The sequence below is a fragment of the Fopius arisanus genome, unplaced genomic scaffold, assembly GCF_000806365.1.
Source record: "Fopius arisanus strain USDA-PBARC FA_bdor unplaced genomic scaffold, ASM80636v1 scaffold00003, whole genome shotgun sequence".
In the NCBI taxonomy this organism is placed as follows: Eukaryota; Metazoa; Arthropoda; class Insecta; order Hymenoptera; family Braconidae; genus Fopius; species Fopius arisanus.
Window position 1 is genome coordinate 1,205,219 of NW_011887742.1, and position 15,312 is coordinate 1,220,530.

Consider the following 15,312-nt stretch of genomic DNA (forward strand, 5'->3'; position numbering starts at 1 on the left):
CTAAGGGAAACCACTTAAATGAAGGGAATATGCAGCTGATAAGACTACTCGCAAATAATTAATGATTAAAGTAGCTTATTGAATAGTTATGCTCCCGATTTCAACGGTGGGACTAACTGCTAAGGACTAGGACGATGCTAGACGGTGCTCTCGGTGTCGGATGCGACTGAGAGGGTCTGGAGTTTGGGGACCGAGTAGTTTTCAGCATTCGCAACTGCATGGAGACGATTGGAGGGACGCTCCAGGGTTGATGGCGCCGAGGGAAGATCTTGACTGGCTTTCGGTGGAATTGGTGGTGGACTTGACTGCAAAAAAATTTGTGAAAATAGTTGCCAAATCGTAAGCTGACCTTTTACACGGACAACAGAGAGAAAACCCGATAGAATTTGAGCAATTAGCCCTCAAAAATAATTACCTCCTGACTGAAAATAGTCGTGGATCCCTGAAAGCTGACCCCAGTGAATCCCCCACTAGACGCACTGAGGGTACTTATCACAGAAGGTGGTGAAATATTCATCATGTCATTGCTCCTGGATCTGGGTTCAAAATCTTCGTAACTGAGATTATTCAAATGGCTCAAATGGCTCTGAAAATCCAGCAAACTAGTAGTTGAGATGCCGCTGTCCCTGAGATCGTTGCCCTCCTCCGTGTCATCCTCGGTGCTCCACTCATTATTCCTCTTATGTACGAGTCTCTTGGGTGGAGCTGGTGGTGCTGTACCTGCCACCTCTCTCTTATCAGGTGTACATCCTCTGGGCGGGAGAGGGGGTGCCTGTTCAGGTCCAGGCTCACTCCACGAGCTCCTCATATTGGCCTGCTCGTTGACCTCGGTAGGAGTGGGTAGAGAATGCCTGAGAGGTAATTTAGGACTCAGAGGTTTGCTGAGAGTCCTGTGATGGGTGGGTCTTGGGGGAGTGGTGCCGTATCCTACAGATCTCGGTCTCACTTCTCTCTGGGGTATCGGTGGCGGTGCCCCATCGACTCTTGTGTAAAATCCCTCTTCCTCAGGGAGTCCATCGCTGTCTGCGTGAGACATCCTGGAGCCTGTCGTCTCCAGGGTGGCTGGTCTCTGCTTTTCACTATTGATGGGAAGTGGAGGTAATGGAGAATTAATAATACTGTCTTGGTGGATTGTCCTTTGCCTGGTGAGGGCTCCCAGCCCCTGCTTCAACTGGCTAAACCTCTCGATCAGGCGTTTGTGCAGGGGTTGAACACCTGCTGGTGCAATCTGGCCGTGAAGGAGCAGTCCTGACTCAAGGACACTGACTTGGTCCAAGATCAGGTTCTTCAATTTATTAACGTGGGGCACCATCTCTGGATTTAGTCTCGAGAATTCTGGAGTGAGAAAAGCCTCTTGGTACTTTGTGATACCCCCCATGACATTAGCGTCGATAATCCCCTGGAGGCGCATGCTGAAGGGATTTATGTTCCTGTGGGGCTCTGCTGTGTACTGGGCGACTAGCCTTCGCAACTCTGACTCCACGTTCTGCATTGTCTCGCAGGCGTATTGCACTGGTGCAAGCAGCTCCGTTCGACGCTCGATTACCTCGAACCAGCGCAAAATTCCTGGCAGTTTAGCCTCTGTCAGCAACGACGTTCGTTCAATCCACAGGGATTTGAACTCATTTTCTCGATCCACTGGGCCTCGGTGCAGGGGACGATCAAATGTGAACTTGCGAACGTCATTTACGAGGTAAAAGACTACGATGCGGTCTGGAATTTCTGAGAAACTACAAGCCAGACTCGATTCCTCGGGGATTGGCTTTACGTTGCAGATCTGGATGACTGCATGGGAAGTAAGACATATTAGATGATGAAGAAATATATTATTTAATTTCAATATTTCTATAAATAGTGGAGAATTCAGTAGCGCGCGAAAACTAACGAAAATGCATCGCCATGTGCGAAATGGAAATATTCTGGAAAATTATAAAAAAAATATTATGAAACTTTCAATTTCTCCAATGCTTGAAACAATTGATTCATGTAGATGCATCACTTCCTCTCAAGAATGGCTCTCCCTTCAAATTCATTCAACTTGAGTCCCTGCAACACTTGTATCTCTTTATCTAATTTATTTAACTTACACTGCCCCTCGGAGGAAATAATACTCTCATCCGGTGGTGAATTTTTCATCAATATTTGTGCACTTGGAAATTCAGTCTGAAGTCTTTGGGTGAAGGCACCTATCCTCTCGTACTCCAGGCCTCGATAAATAAACAGCTTGTTCTAAACAGAAACGGAGAAACAATGAAATCAAATAGAAAGTCTGTGGGTTCGTAACATTTTCCACCTCCAGGATTACATGTCCGATTATTATTATTTCAATACCTTCGAAATGGCTTAAATTTCTCACTTGAAGCCTGTGAAGGCTTTATTCAATTCGATAATTGAAGAACTATTCGATTATCGTAATGCCAATCGGAAGGTTTCGTCTTTTTGTTATCGAATTGCGCAATAATATCGGAAACAAGTGATTTATCTGTCATTCGTATCCGATTGAAATAAGTGGTATGCCCCAGAAAAAAAAAATCCTTTGGTTTTGCCACACGCCGCAATCATCAGACGAATGGAATTCAACAACGAAAACAGGAAAAGGTAAAAAGAAATAAATATTTACCCTGACAAAAAGTGGAAAACTGAGTCCATAGAAGCCGACGCGAAAATACTCAGGCTCCGGTCTGAGCTGCGTCAGAATATTATCTAGAAATTTGGCCTGCATCTTGAGAATATGACTGAGTTTAGCATAATCGTAGAGACGATTCTCGTAGAGCACAGCCAACTCCTTGCATAGGGGGATCCCCTTTTCCCAGCACTTGCCCCTGTCGAAGTAATGGATAATCTGATGATAGAGAAGCTCTTTTCTCTGCCATTCTGGTTGCTGTGGATGGGCATGATCAGCCGGAAGTGTCGTCGATTCCCAGCTCAACTGATCGGCATAGAGTTTCATGGTAAATCCAGCCTCTGTATAATTCTCCGCCGCAAGATGAAGATCATGCAGCTTGTAGATGTACCTGAGGTACATTTCCTTGCGGTTGAATTCATTTTTGTAGAAGTTCTGGAGAAAGACAGCAACAGGTCCCATTTTATTCCATTTTATTTTATCTCTTTCCGATTGATTGCAACTTCTCTCAAAAAAAAATGGAATTTTTAAAAATATTTTTCTAGTGACCAGACGATATTTTTATCATTTCACCGTAACATGCAGAAAGATATTTTTTAGTTTAAGGTCAATTATCACTGGATAAATTTCAGGTTTGGAGCTATAAAATTTATATCACGCGAAGACGTGTCTGATTTTTAACTGTCACTTGCTAATGAGTGAATGACGCATATAAAGCCTGAGGAGCCACGTGGCGTTGGTAGATTTCACGGTCAATTATCGCGGTGATTTGCAGACTGTTAACAACGTATTTGCCGGAACGAGAATTGTTTTAGGGTAAAAATTTACAAGGGGTTTAATTGAGAGCATTGGTATTGGGGTGTTGTTGTGCAAGAGCTATTTGTTTTTATTACCAGTAGATTCACCGTGCATGACATGCGTTTGTCACGGTTCTCGTCCCCCTGAATGACGTTCCTGTAATCCAGTAATCTCTCAAGGAGTCGAGTCACTGAAGTAATGAAAGCCGTTCCACTGTCTTTCCAGGTGGGATCCTCTGATTGTACACGATCTAATAACCTAAATATTAATTCTATTAATCAGTCATAGATTAACAGACACAAATAATTACAAAGAATCCATCAAAAATTATTCTGCGGATAAAATATCAAATCCTAGTGAAATCTCGTTAAATCTCAAAACGAAAAACTTACACAGCACTGAGGTGCTCCCTGCAGCATGAAAAAATGTTAAAAATTCGATTAAAATAAAAAAAGCCGCAGGAGGCGGTCTAAACTGCAAAAATACTCACATAGTATTAAATAATTGTCGATACTCATCATCGCCCTTATTCTCACTGATAAGAATATCCAGTTTATCAATGAGCTCGGACTCAACAGATTTGAAACTTCCCCTGGCCCTCTGCTCGCACTCCATCATATCGAAAAATATGTGTAGAGTTGCCTTCCTGAGTTCACTCTCAGGGACGAGTGTGACCTCCAAAAAGGGTCCTACCATTCCCGGAATAAACTCGAGCTTTTTCTCCCCCAGATTTGACCACATCGAGAGAATCTGGAAGCCCATGAGGACTCTCATATCCCCGTACTTCTCCACAATCTTCTCCCTCTTTACCTCGGAGAAGTGCTCCAGCTGGAGAGACGGCTGTGTAAGATAAGCCACAGCCAAATTAAAATACATGGACCACAGCTGTGAGTCAAAGTTTCCATGTCGAAATTTGAAGGCCAGTGGCTGAGCCAATTCCTCCAAACTCCTCAGGATTACATTATTCGCCTGCATCCTGATGACCAGCCAATCAGGTGGAAATATCTCCTGGCGGACGAGGTCCTTCAGCACAAGAAAAGCCCTGAGAAGAAAATCCTTGAGGGGTTTTCTCTCGCCTCCCCTCGTCAACTCCTCCCACAGTCTGGCATAATGGTACTCATCCAGCTGCTGAAGGAGACCAATCAGACAGGCAACGAGACACCCCAAGACAGGCCCATTAGCATTTATAATTATCAGAATCGTCTGCACGAGAATATCCAGCAGGGAGATGCACAATGTTTCTATATCGTGATGGATGCAATTATTCACTTTGTTGGTGTCTCTTCCTCGTTTGTGGAGAAAACTGAGGATCTCACCGAGAATTTCAGTGCACATTCTCAGCTCTTCTCTCCGGGCTAAGTGAATCTTCAAGTGTTTGCACATTGTGGAGAGAAGGAGATTACGGCTCTCGTCGTCTTGAAAAAGGGAGGAAGTTACGAGATTTTTTATTGCCAGGAGTTTTGCTTGGATCAACGGTGGCGGTGGATCCCTGGGGATTGAGTCCAGCATCGTGCACGTCAATTTCGCAACTTCCAGGGCGGGGAGAAGCTGTAATATTCCATGAACATTGAATCAGTGTCTTTTTTGTTGTGACATTTTATATGCAAATAAATAAAGACTCACCTGGGTAAGTTCCTCGAATACAGCGGATACAGACATGAGTAGCGCCCGTTGTGTGTCATGCACCATCTCATATGGTATCGTAAGCATTTTATTGAGCGCCACAAAGACTGAAAAAAGATCCCTCCTGAAACTGTCCTCGTACTGCCCAGCGGTTGCCCTGGCAAAAAGTAATCTGCTCTGAATAACAAACTTGAAAATATACTCGAGCGACCTGAAGCACTTCATAATGGGCTCCTGTTTTTCTGCAGCAGTCACCCAGTCTGCACAATGCTGCACACTACTCAATAATCCTTTATAAACGAGTGCAGCAGCAAAATGTCCAGATATGTAAGCGTCCATCACGGGCTTGAAGTGCTCAAACTTGGAGTCCTCCAACAAACTGAATATCGACACGAGCACTTGGAAAACAAGACCAGAATGCTCAGTGGAATTTCCATCCTCAGTATGAAACATAGCAAAGAGAGCGTCAAGGATGTCCTGGAGGAACTTGACGAGTTCCTCCCCATCGAGCCTGAGAACCCTACCCAGGGCCTCTGATATCTTATCAGGATGTGCCTTCCACTGGAGAAGACTCAGGATGTCGACGTTTTGGGTGAGTTTTGTGCTGCAAAGAAGTGTGGTTATGAATACAGCTTCTTTGGGTGATCTGGTAAATGGGGGAATCCCCGGACAATTGGGCTCTCTGGCACTACTAGGCAGTGACAGATAACTGAGTGAATCGAGTTTGGCACGTTCCTCGCATTTATATATGTAGAGCTCGTGGAGGCCATCCTGAATTGTAGCTCCACCGTCGGGATCCATTAGGCGAACAAAAGCAAAATCAAATAATTTCTTGTCATTTTTCTCGCGAGTCGAGCAGTGACGAAATTCAAATCTAATGTGGCTACCGTAGAATTTATCTATTGGCACTGCTAATCGCACTGACTCACCCCAGTAGGGGCTGTTGTGGTGGTAGATAACGAGACTCTGGTACTCAGAGCTACCCTCCATACCAGCTGCTCCAAAGAGGCAGCATTCCAAGGGCTGGCCCTCAGCATCGAGAACCAGCATCGTTACTTCGATATTTTTACCAGTGGATTTACCACCTCGTTCGAATTCACCTCTCTCTAGTCTCAGGTACAAGTCATTTCGCACGTCACCTGGCATTATCACGTCCGAGAAGCCGAGCTTTCGTGTTAGGCAGATGTTTTTGAAGAGCAGAGGATTTTCCTCTCGCACTTGGGAAAGCTCTCCGTGGAGGACACGAAGGGAGACCACTATACCGTAATTCGGCTGGCCTGGCAGAGGCGAACACTTGTTGTTTCGGATTATTTGCTCGTGAAGTTGATGAAATTCTTTTTCTTCACCTTGATACACCTGCCGAGACCATTTTTTATTTTTTTATTACAAAAATTGAAGACAATCTGTTGATAATTGAGGAAGTAGGAGAGGGCGTTTGGGATAACCCCGATTATCGGTGAATATCTTTCAACCGAAGAGAAATCACGAAATTTCGTGAGAATCTTTTTTTTTTCGCCACATTTCACTCTACAAAAAAGGTATTTATATAAATTTCTCTAGCTCGCTTCATTTATGAGATAATCATTTATATCAATTATATTAGTTCACGAATTTATTAATTATGCATTTAAGAAATAAAATGAATAATCGAGTGTTCAGTCGAGTATGAACAGTTTTTCGTATTGTTCCCGAGAGATTGAACTTTGGAAGAACATTAAACGTTTGATAATGAGGTAAGTTCGCGGGAAGATTCTGGAAATCGTACAAGACACGTGTGACTCCAGCATAGTTTCCAAGTTTTGTAATTGGAAATGAAAATAGGTATTCACATTTGAAACTTTCATCAGAGTAATTTCGCATGCATTGGGAGAATACTCTAATCTCCTTAATTGCTCCAATTGAGAATAGTATTACAAAATACGAGAGAATTCTCGTTTCCGAGCTTTGAGTAATTCAAGGTCATTGCATCGAATTAAAAATAATAGATGCGTATTCGATAATTATTTAATGACTCCTAAAATGCCGCAATCGCGTGCAATAATTTCCCTGCATTTTTCCTGGACTTTTAAAAACTTTGTGAAACATTAGAAAAAATACAGGAAAATTATCGGGCACTCGTACAACTTCGTGAGTCATGAAATAATGAAAAAAATGTGAAAAGAGTATTAGTTTCTCGGGTGAAATCGTTCATAAATTTTTCCTAAAACTTATAAAGCTGAATTTTTGTGGAGAGAAGACAGAACATTCTTAATCATTACCTTGAAAGTCATTTCCAACTCCTCAGTGTGATCTTGGGCAGCTTCAGCCAGTGGTAGCACACCCACCCCATGTGGCCTTCTGTAAACAGCACTTCCAGCTTTATTTTTTCCGGAATCAGAATAAAGCATTCTGCCACATCTCATGACATGAGCGACGACGTACAAATCCCGACTCAAATCGGCATTACCCAGGTCCGTAAATATAGTGCAATTGCTGTGCAATTTCTCGATATAGTTGGAGAATCCTTCCTTGGATATTCTCACCAAAAATCTTTCGCTCAAATATTGTCCACGTCGTGAGTCAAACAGGGAGAAGTAAATTTCAGCATCTTCACCCACCGAGTGGCCAAAGTCTCGCATGCAGAAGTACAGGTGATGGGTGAGTACTTTTTTGTGCTCCTTACGACGCAAAGTGCCTCGGGCCGATGCACCCTGAGAATTCTCCGCGCTCTGCACGTGCTGGGGAATTAATCAGGGATTATTAATTGTTTGGTGCGGCTTTTTTTTTCACGAGGGAGGAGCTGTGGGATAATTACCACGTGGTAGAGCTCCACCACCGACATCGTGTCGGGATCCACCATGTGCGCTCCTTGACGAGGCACCAGGTCTAATCCCAATTTTCTGCAATCAAACCAGACGATTCCTCATCCTTTTTTGCTTTCAAATATTTTTTTTTACACAAAAATTACACACATAATGAATTATTGCAGTTATTTTTATAGTAATAAATAAGATAATTAAAACCTATCGAAAACGAAAAAATCTAGTTCCGTTCGAATAAAATTTCGCATTCGTTCCAGGAATATTTTTGGGAATTTCGTGAAAAATTCATGGAAAATTTCCGGTACTGATCTAGAATTTTTATTACGTTTTTTTCTCGGTGAACAATGTCTCCCAGAATATTTATTAATCATATTCATCAATCCGAATAAAACACGGAACAAATCTCCAAGTAATGAAAATCTTCAATAATTAGATAATGGGAACAGTTAATTAATTTCCTTGTATTGATTGAATGATTAATGAGTCGGATTAAACCAATTGAATTAATTATTAAAAAATCGTAATTTCTGGATTATTTTAATAGAATGACAGGATGATTGAAGAATAAATATCGAGTCTCAATCTGCAAGAGCATCAAGTTTTTCGAGTTCCCATGACCCCGAGCCCGTGCCTTACACCCGATGCATTCAAATACGCCTTTACCTGTGCCTCCTGCAAATGGAATGCAGGTATAAACCACGAGAAGTCCTGGTCGAATGCCAGGAGATGACCAAGCGCGCTGAGCAATTTTTCAACACTCGAAATTCCCACCCACGCATTTCCTAATGGCCATTTTAATTAATCCAACTTCTCCCATCGCCACAATTTTCTCATTTGATGCATTTTAATTGCGTGATCCAATTAAAACGAGTTATTAAAAATTTGTAGTGAAGTGGTGGTGGATGAGAAAGTTAATAGTCATTTATGCTCATTCATTTGCGTCACTAAAATTCTTTTTAATTAAGAATAGTTGGGGTTTTGACGGCTTAATGAGATCGAATGATGTGATTACACTCGTGGAAAAAATCAATTTTAATGGAGATTTTCCGGGGAAAGGATCAATTCGTTTTTAAAAAAAAATTCATGATTTTTAACAAAACTTTTTTGTCTTCATCAGTATTCCCGAATAAATTGATAATTTTGACTGAAGCATGAAATAATATTGATCCCAAAATAAATCGATAATTATTATTAATCATTACTATCTATTATCAAATAATTAATAGCTTCATTAAAAAAAATAAATTATCTGACAAACTTTTTTATTGAATCATTTTCCTTGGTAGAATGGAGACATACTTGTAAATAAAAAAATAAAATTTTTTTTATCCAATGCACGATGTGAAAAAAAAATGTGAAAAAACTTGAAGAAAAGCCTTAGTAATTTAGCCTGACATGGTTGGGAGACGCCTGAAAGTTATTTGCCATTCGGAAATTGCCCATGGGGAATCAGCAGTAAATGGTGGAGGCCAGACCACTTTCACGATTACCCGTCCAAGGGTTTTTACCTCATGGGAATTCGACCTGGGGATACCTAAAAATGAGTCTCGACCAGTGTAAAAGCATGCAGAGGCCTTCCGGTTGTGCAGAAAGACTCCCACACCCTTCCCATGTTACTTCACATGGGCGTAACACATGAAGGCACTCCAGAGCCCCAAAAATAAATCACCGTAGTTTAATTACCCTCCCCCAAAATGTAATCAGTGAGAAAGAGAGAGAGCTCATCAAATAATCCCAAAAAATGTAAAATTTTGGCATGATTTTGGGACACGAAGTTGGTGAAAGTGGATTTATCTCATTGGGCACCTTGAATTGGGGCCCCATTGGGAGTTAGAGCAGCTCTGAATGGCCAAAAGGCCCAACTCGTTGATGGAATGCAGGGGAGGCGAGCGAAGAGACTTCGATGCGTGGAGACAGGCTCTGGGAGACCCACAGGCCCTGGGACCTATGCCCCTTTCCAAAGATATCGGATGGCTCTGTCTGCCATGAATATTCAATGCAAACACGCTAGTACGATCCGTTATATTAGGAGATGATAGAAATTCCACTCGTCTCTAAACTCATCCTAAACTCTTGGTATCAGCGTTAAAAATCACTGCCAATTATCTTTTTTGAAAAAGTGTTTATCATTTTTTTTTTTCGAATTATTTATGCTTTTCATTTTCTACTCATTTCATTAAAAATTAAGAGATTAAAAAGCTTTTATGGGCTGTTATTATTATTATTATTAGAAAATTAAATACAAGTTTAAGAATTGTTTTTTGGAAAAAATTCAACAGAATATTATGGGATTAATAGTTAAATAAAATTTTCTGTGTGCATTTATCATTTAAAAAATTCTCATGACTCGCGTGCAAATAATTCATTTGAATATAATTTCATAATTATAGAGATTATTGAATACATTTTCAATGACGCTCATTAGACACCGAATGGTGTTTGTGATATTTGAAAACATTTCTTTTCAATTTCCTCGCCGGCAAAAAAGTATTTTCCGGAGATTCGGAGAGTTAAAAAAATAGAATAAAAAAATGTCAAAAATTAATATAAGAAAAATCCTCCGAATTTTTTCCAATTTTCTTTTTTCAAAATCAAATTTTGTTAATTAAAATCTGTTAGTAAAACAAAAAATTCAATTCCGACTGCTTTTGATATTCGATATTATCTCCTTGTGTAAAGATTCTATTCTCGCTGAAGAGGAAAATGATATATCCAATGAATTCTAAGAATAAAGAATGGCTAGTTCTGAGTATCGCAATTTCGTCGATTGGACGGATCCGTTTCAGTAGCAGACTTGTCCGCTATAATTACAGTCCACCCAGGAGGGCCCCAACAAGTAAACTCTAATACAACTCTCTTGCTACCTTCTTCAATCATTGGACTAGCACGATTATTGGCTCTGGATTTGTTCAGCAGATAAACCATTATTTCTCATGAGTTGGTGGAGGCCAACATCCCTGTCCTCACATATCCCTCTTTGATTTTCTATTCACAATGACAAGATAGAATTATTCATGTCTGCACAGGATTGATCCTGCTATCACCAAGTCGACAAGAGTTGGAGTAAATAAATTGGCGAGACCTTCTCCCAGCTATTTTGTCATGTCTTCTTAATTGTTTTTTTATTCAGATCTATTCTCGTTGCTTCGTTGAAGAAAGCGTAGATGTTCACCATTGTATCGAATGACAAGAAGAGCCCGTCAGCACGTAGGTCGAATTATGTGATGAGTTGACACTGGAGTCTTTGGTTTCCACTTGTGAGAATGGTTCATTCTACTCTCTAAAGAACAAATCCAGAATTTCAAATGGTTCCCTCTAAATTAGAAGAGAGTAATTAACCCAATATTTAATTTTCACCCGCAACTCAATTTCTCGCTGATAACTGAAAATGTTCATTCATCTTATTTGATCTCGAGGTCTCGCAGCCATATCCCGGGTGTCGGAAGATACATACTCTCTTATATACCCTCTCGATAAATGTCAGATCCCCGTGGCAACGTGTACATTTCTGTATATGGGTTTGAAGAGACAAAGATGAAAGTGGGGAGTGGAGAAGGCAAGCCCATGATAACCGGTTGGATCCTGGATATGGTATGCAGTGGCGTCACGTCGCAGGAGGCACCGACCTCCTCTTCCAGACCCCACAGTTGTATACATATAACAACATACGCCTTTTTCTCGGTTTACTTCTCTCTTTTTCATTTCCAAGAATGAGAATAAAACCGAAAAGTCAAATAAAACCGAAGCTAGTCATTTTGTTATCACTCATTAAAAATGTGAAACGTGTCATTTGACTCATCATATTATCCAGAATTAAATTTTTATCTACTATCCATTTTATCAGTGATCCCTTCTCTAATAAAAATTATACAATTTGCAATTTTGCATTTTTTCTATAATTAGAGTAGTTCGGGTAATTTTGATTTTTTAAGATAAATAATGAGTTTATGATGTTTTTGTGATGTGATAGGATAATGATGAGAGGATTACACTGTTGCAAGTTTGTTCTCTGTTATAAATTGAGGTGAGTATACAGAGTGCGGTAAAAGGATTGAAAGTAATGGATGTCAGGGTCAAATCTCGCGAGAGACCCCGCATGTTCTCAATTAGAGCAAATGCCGCATGATTAAATACGTCTCATCGTTGATTTTTCGTCCACTCAACATTTATAATTGATTTATCATTTCTTTCCTATCATATGAGGATGTTTGAGATATCTCCACAATCACTTAATCAGTCGCAACTCCAGTTCTCGCGATACCATTCACTACTTTGATGAGCTAAAGAAATATTATCAGGACGTTCTAGCTGAAACTTCTTGGCGTTCATAAAGGAAATCTGCATGGCCAAGCAATTATGACGTGCAGAGCAGAGTGAAATCAGATCCAATGATTTTTGGAATTTTCTCCGAGTGATTGCAGAAATTTTTTTGCGGATGAGACAAACATTTTCCTTGAAATTTATTATTTATAACATAAAGCTGTTAATATTTTTTCTACGTGTACTGAGAAATTGTTGATTGTTGACGGATTATATATTTATACTGTTATTATATTAATTATATTTTTTCGCATTTTATAATTAATGAATATCTCCCAAGACGTCATGATCGTGCGATAATGTCCCAGGTATTTTTCTGAGCTTTTTAAAAATCTATAAAATATTAGAAAAAACACAGAAAAATTATTGAGGTCTGATGAGACTTCTTGAATCATTAAATAATGATAAACAGAAAAAATTATATTGTTTCGTGTTAATCCCCTCGTAAGTTTCCCAGAAAAATGAAAAAAAAAAGGTGAAATTTAGCGGAAAAGGGGCAGAAGATCCTTAATGAGAGCGTCGATTGCCTCCATTCATTAAGTTTCCTTTTTAACTCCCTCCAAGTGTATAGCGTGTTGCGAGGTACCGCCGGTAGCCAAAGGATTTCCGTGTATACCTCTTCCCCTGTACTCGACCTCACAGACGAGTAATCGAGTAATCGTGTACGTACAAATCAAGAGATCTCTAATGCACACAGACACTGAGGCTGGGGCTCAGGTGGACGGAGGTTTCCCTCCCGGGCTCGTTCTCCTGGACTGCGTAAGCGAGGGGCAAACGAGTAACGAGAAATAAAATTAACCGATAAAAAACGTCCAGGCAACTTGGGAGAGAGTTAACTCGAAAGAAAAATAGAAACGAGAGAATTGAGTGGACCAAGTATTTAGTGTAGTTAAAGAATTAGAAAAATTACGGGTATTTAACGTGCGAAGAGAAAATCACGGGAATTATTCTATCACCCATGGGGAAAATTTATAAAAAATAATATCTATAATATTTATGAATTTATAAAATTTATAGAAGAATTTATCATTATTTATCATTAGCTGTTTTAATTGTAAATTAAAGTTTAATTTGCTACTCAGATTTATTTTTTATTTTAATTTTCAGTTTGAGGGATTTAATTGTTGAAGATGAAAAAAACAGATAATGGCCAGTGCCTCCTGGAGATGGCCTGAAGTACGATTACGCAAGTACTTGAGGTACACAAAACGAAAAAAAAAGGTAAAAAGTCTCGGAAAGTTCTGAAACAGCAGTGGAAGCAATCGGGGCTTGAAAAAGAGTTTGAAAAAAATGGAGGGAACTTTAAAGAGCCCAGAAAACGCATACTCGAGGCTGGGGATTTGTGCAGAGGATGGGGCGAACAGGTTCTTGGTTGGTTACCGTGTATTCACCATGCTGAAAACCTTGGCTCCGATCCACTCTGGACCAGGTTTTTTTTAATGTTATTATTCCCTTACAACCCGGCTAGTCCACCTCGTGGCATCCATCTCCCTCACCTTCAGGAGGAACACCCAATTTTCCATTTCTTTCTATTTCCAATGGAAATCCATTTATTGCGGAATTATTCCGCAAATCGTTCGTCCACTCATGAAAAATCATCTCTACACTGTTCGACATTTATTTAATTTTCAATAACAATTATCCCAGAATTCCTCATGTTGAAGATTATTAAATTTCCAATAGATCCAGAATTACAAAAAATAATTTGATTTGCATTGTTTTTACTAATTTTCGGTGTCCCCAGGACCTTAAAATTGGAATTCTCCTGACCATTCATAAAAAATTCATGTGGAATATTTAATATTTGTGAGTTTCGATTTTTTTTTTTGCAGATTTCCGTGAGAGATGAGATCCCGTGACGATCTCTGGAAGTGGCTGTTTAATGATCATCCGAGATAAAGTGAAAATTGTGGTGATTACTCCAACCATGTCAAGCATTCGATGATTTAATTATGAAATCGTTAGCGTTCGGTTATCGAGGAGAAAAAATGGGAGAATAGTATATTATGCAACACGTGCGTAATATATTTTTTTACTCGTGGGAGGTTTGTAACACGAGCCGAAGGCGAGTTTTACAATCCCACGAGTCGAAAAATATATTACGCACGCGTTTCATACAAAATTTTATGTCATTGCGCCCGGAATCCGCGATTTAACCGAGCGAAGCGAGGTTAGAATCGCGTGATTACGGGCACCGATGGCATAAAAAAGAATTATCACCGCGGATGGAATTTTTTTTATTGGCATTGATGACTCGATGAACTCAACCACTTAATTAATAGTGGGAATTAATCTACTGAGGGAGTAAGAGTCTATTCTTTTCTGTCAGTAAGTTTTTTATTTCACCCCGTGCACTGCCATTACTTGTGTATTTTTCAAGCTTTGTTAATTACTCGATTTTAAGATAATGAGAGATTTTAGAATAATGTAAAGACGATTATCTGTGGCATTAGTCAGATACGGTTTTGTTTACAATTCCCCTTTTAGAAGTATTCATTATTATTAATATTCATAATTTTTTCTTGAATGAAGAAATTACTGGATGAATGTACTGAACAATTCTGCAAACGACACGTGATTTCTATTATCGACTTTGGAGATTATGCATTTACATACATTGGTAATTCAGTAGAACAGTAATGAACCGTCGAGATATTTTTCAAATGAATGAAAATGTGTCAGTAATTCTCATGAATGACAACGAACCGAATTTAGAAGAAATACTATAATAAAAATTGAAATTTTTGAATTTATAAAAATTGAAGGTGGTCCGTCATTTATTAGGGGAAATTCCTCTCAAATAATCAGAAAAAAAAATCGCGGAATAACATTAGCTCGGGAGTAATATTTAAAAAGTTATTGCATTGATTAAATCGACGTGAGAAAAGATTCCGATTTTCACTTTCATAATTATTTAATCTTTGATTCCCCTGGTCGCAATAAATTTTTGAAAAAATCTCCAAATCTCTACCAAAAATTGACAGAAGACGATTCACCACTGTGGAAATTTATCATTGAATTTATCATTGAATAAAGATAAAACTTAAAAACGATATATTTTTTCACCGAGATTGATAAAAAAAAATTATAAAAAATTGGAAGATACCGTGCATAACTTCTTAATGTCGAATATTTCTGTGGGAGCTG

General features: G+C 39.5%; 1 protein-coding gene and 1 long non-coding RNA gene across 3 annotated transcripts in view; one reads left to right on the forward strand and one right to left on the reverse strand.

Annotated features, from left to right (window-relative positions):
* Nucleotides 1-47: 47 nt before the first annotated feature.
* spg (dedicator of cytokinesis spg) overlaps nt 48-15,312 on the reverse strand; it is a 32,813-nt gene continuing 17,548 nt past the window's right edge. The window contains exons 5-14 of one of the 2 annotated variants that reach the window (XM_011309164.1): nt 7,839-7,923; nt 7,303-7,761; nt 5,045-6,400; nt 3,912-4,969; nt 3,814-3,831; nt 3,517-3,679; nt 2,621-3,058; nt 2,088-2,229; nt 416-1,785; nt 48-305 (exon numbers count right to left, since the gene is read on the reverse strand). In XM_011309164.1, the coding sequence (XP_011307466.1) occupies nt 138-305; nt 416-1,785; nt 2,088-2,229; nt 2,621-3,058; nt 3,517-3,679; nt 3,814-3,831; nt 3,912-4,969; nt 5,045-6,400; nt 7,303-7,761; nt 7,839-7,923 (5,257 nt within the window). In that variant the 3' untranslated portion in view covers nt 48-137. The remainder of the gene's footprint in view (nt 306-415; nt 1,786-2,087; nt 2,230-2,620; nt 3,059-3,516; nt 3,680-3,813; nt 3,832-3,911; nt 4,970-5,044; nt 6,401-7,302; nt 7,762-7,838; nt 7,924-15,312) is intronic. The other variant, XM_011309172.1, reaches the window with a different exon arrangement.
* LOC105269135 (uncharacterized) lies at nt 11,455-14,154 on the forward strand. Its single transcript, XR_892409.1, has 3 exons — nt 11,455-11,869; nt 13,273-13,594; nt 13,998-14,154. It is a non-coding gene; the product is annotated as an uncharacterized lncRNA (long non-coding RNA).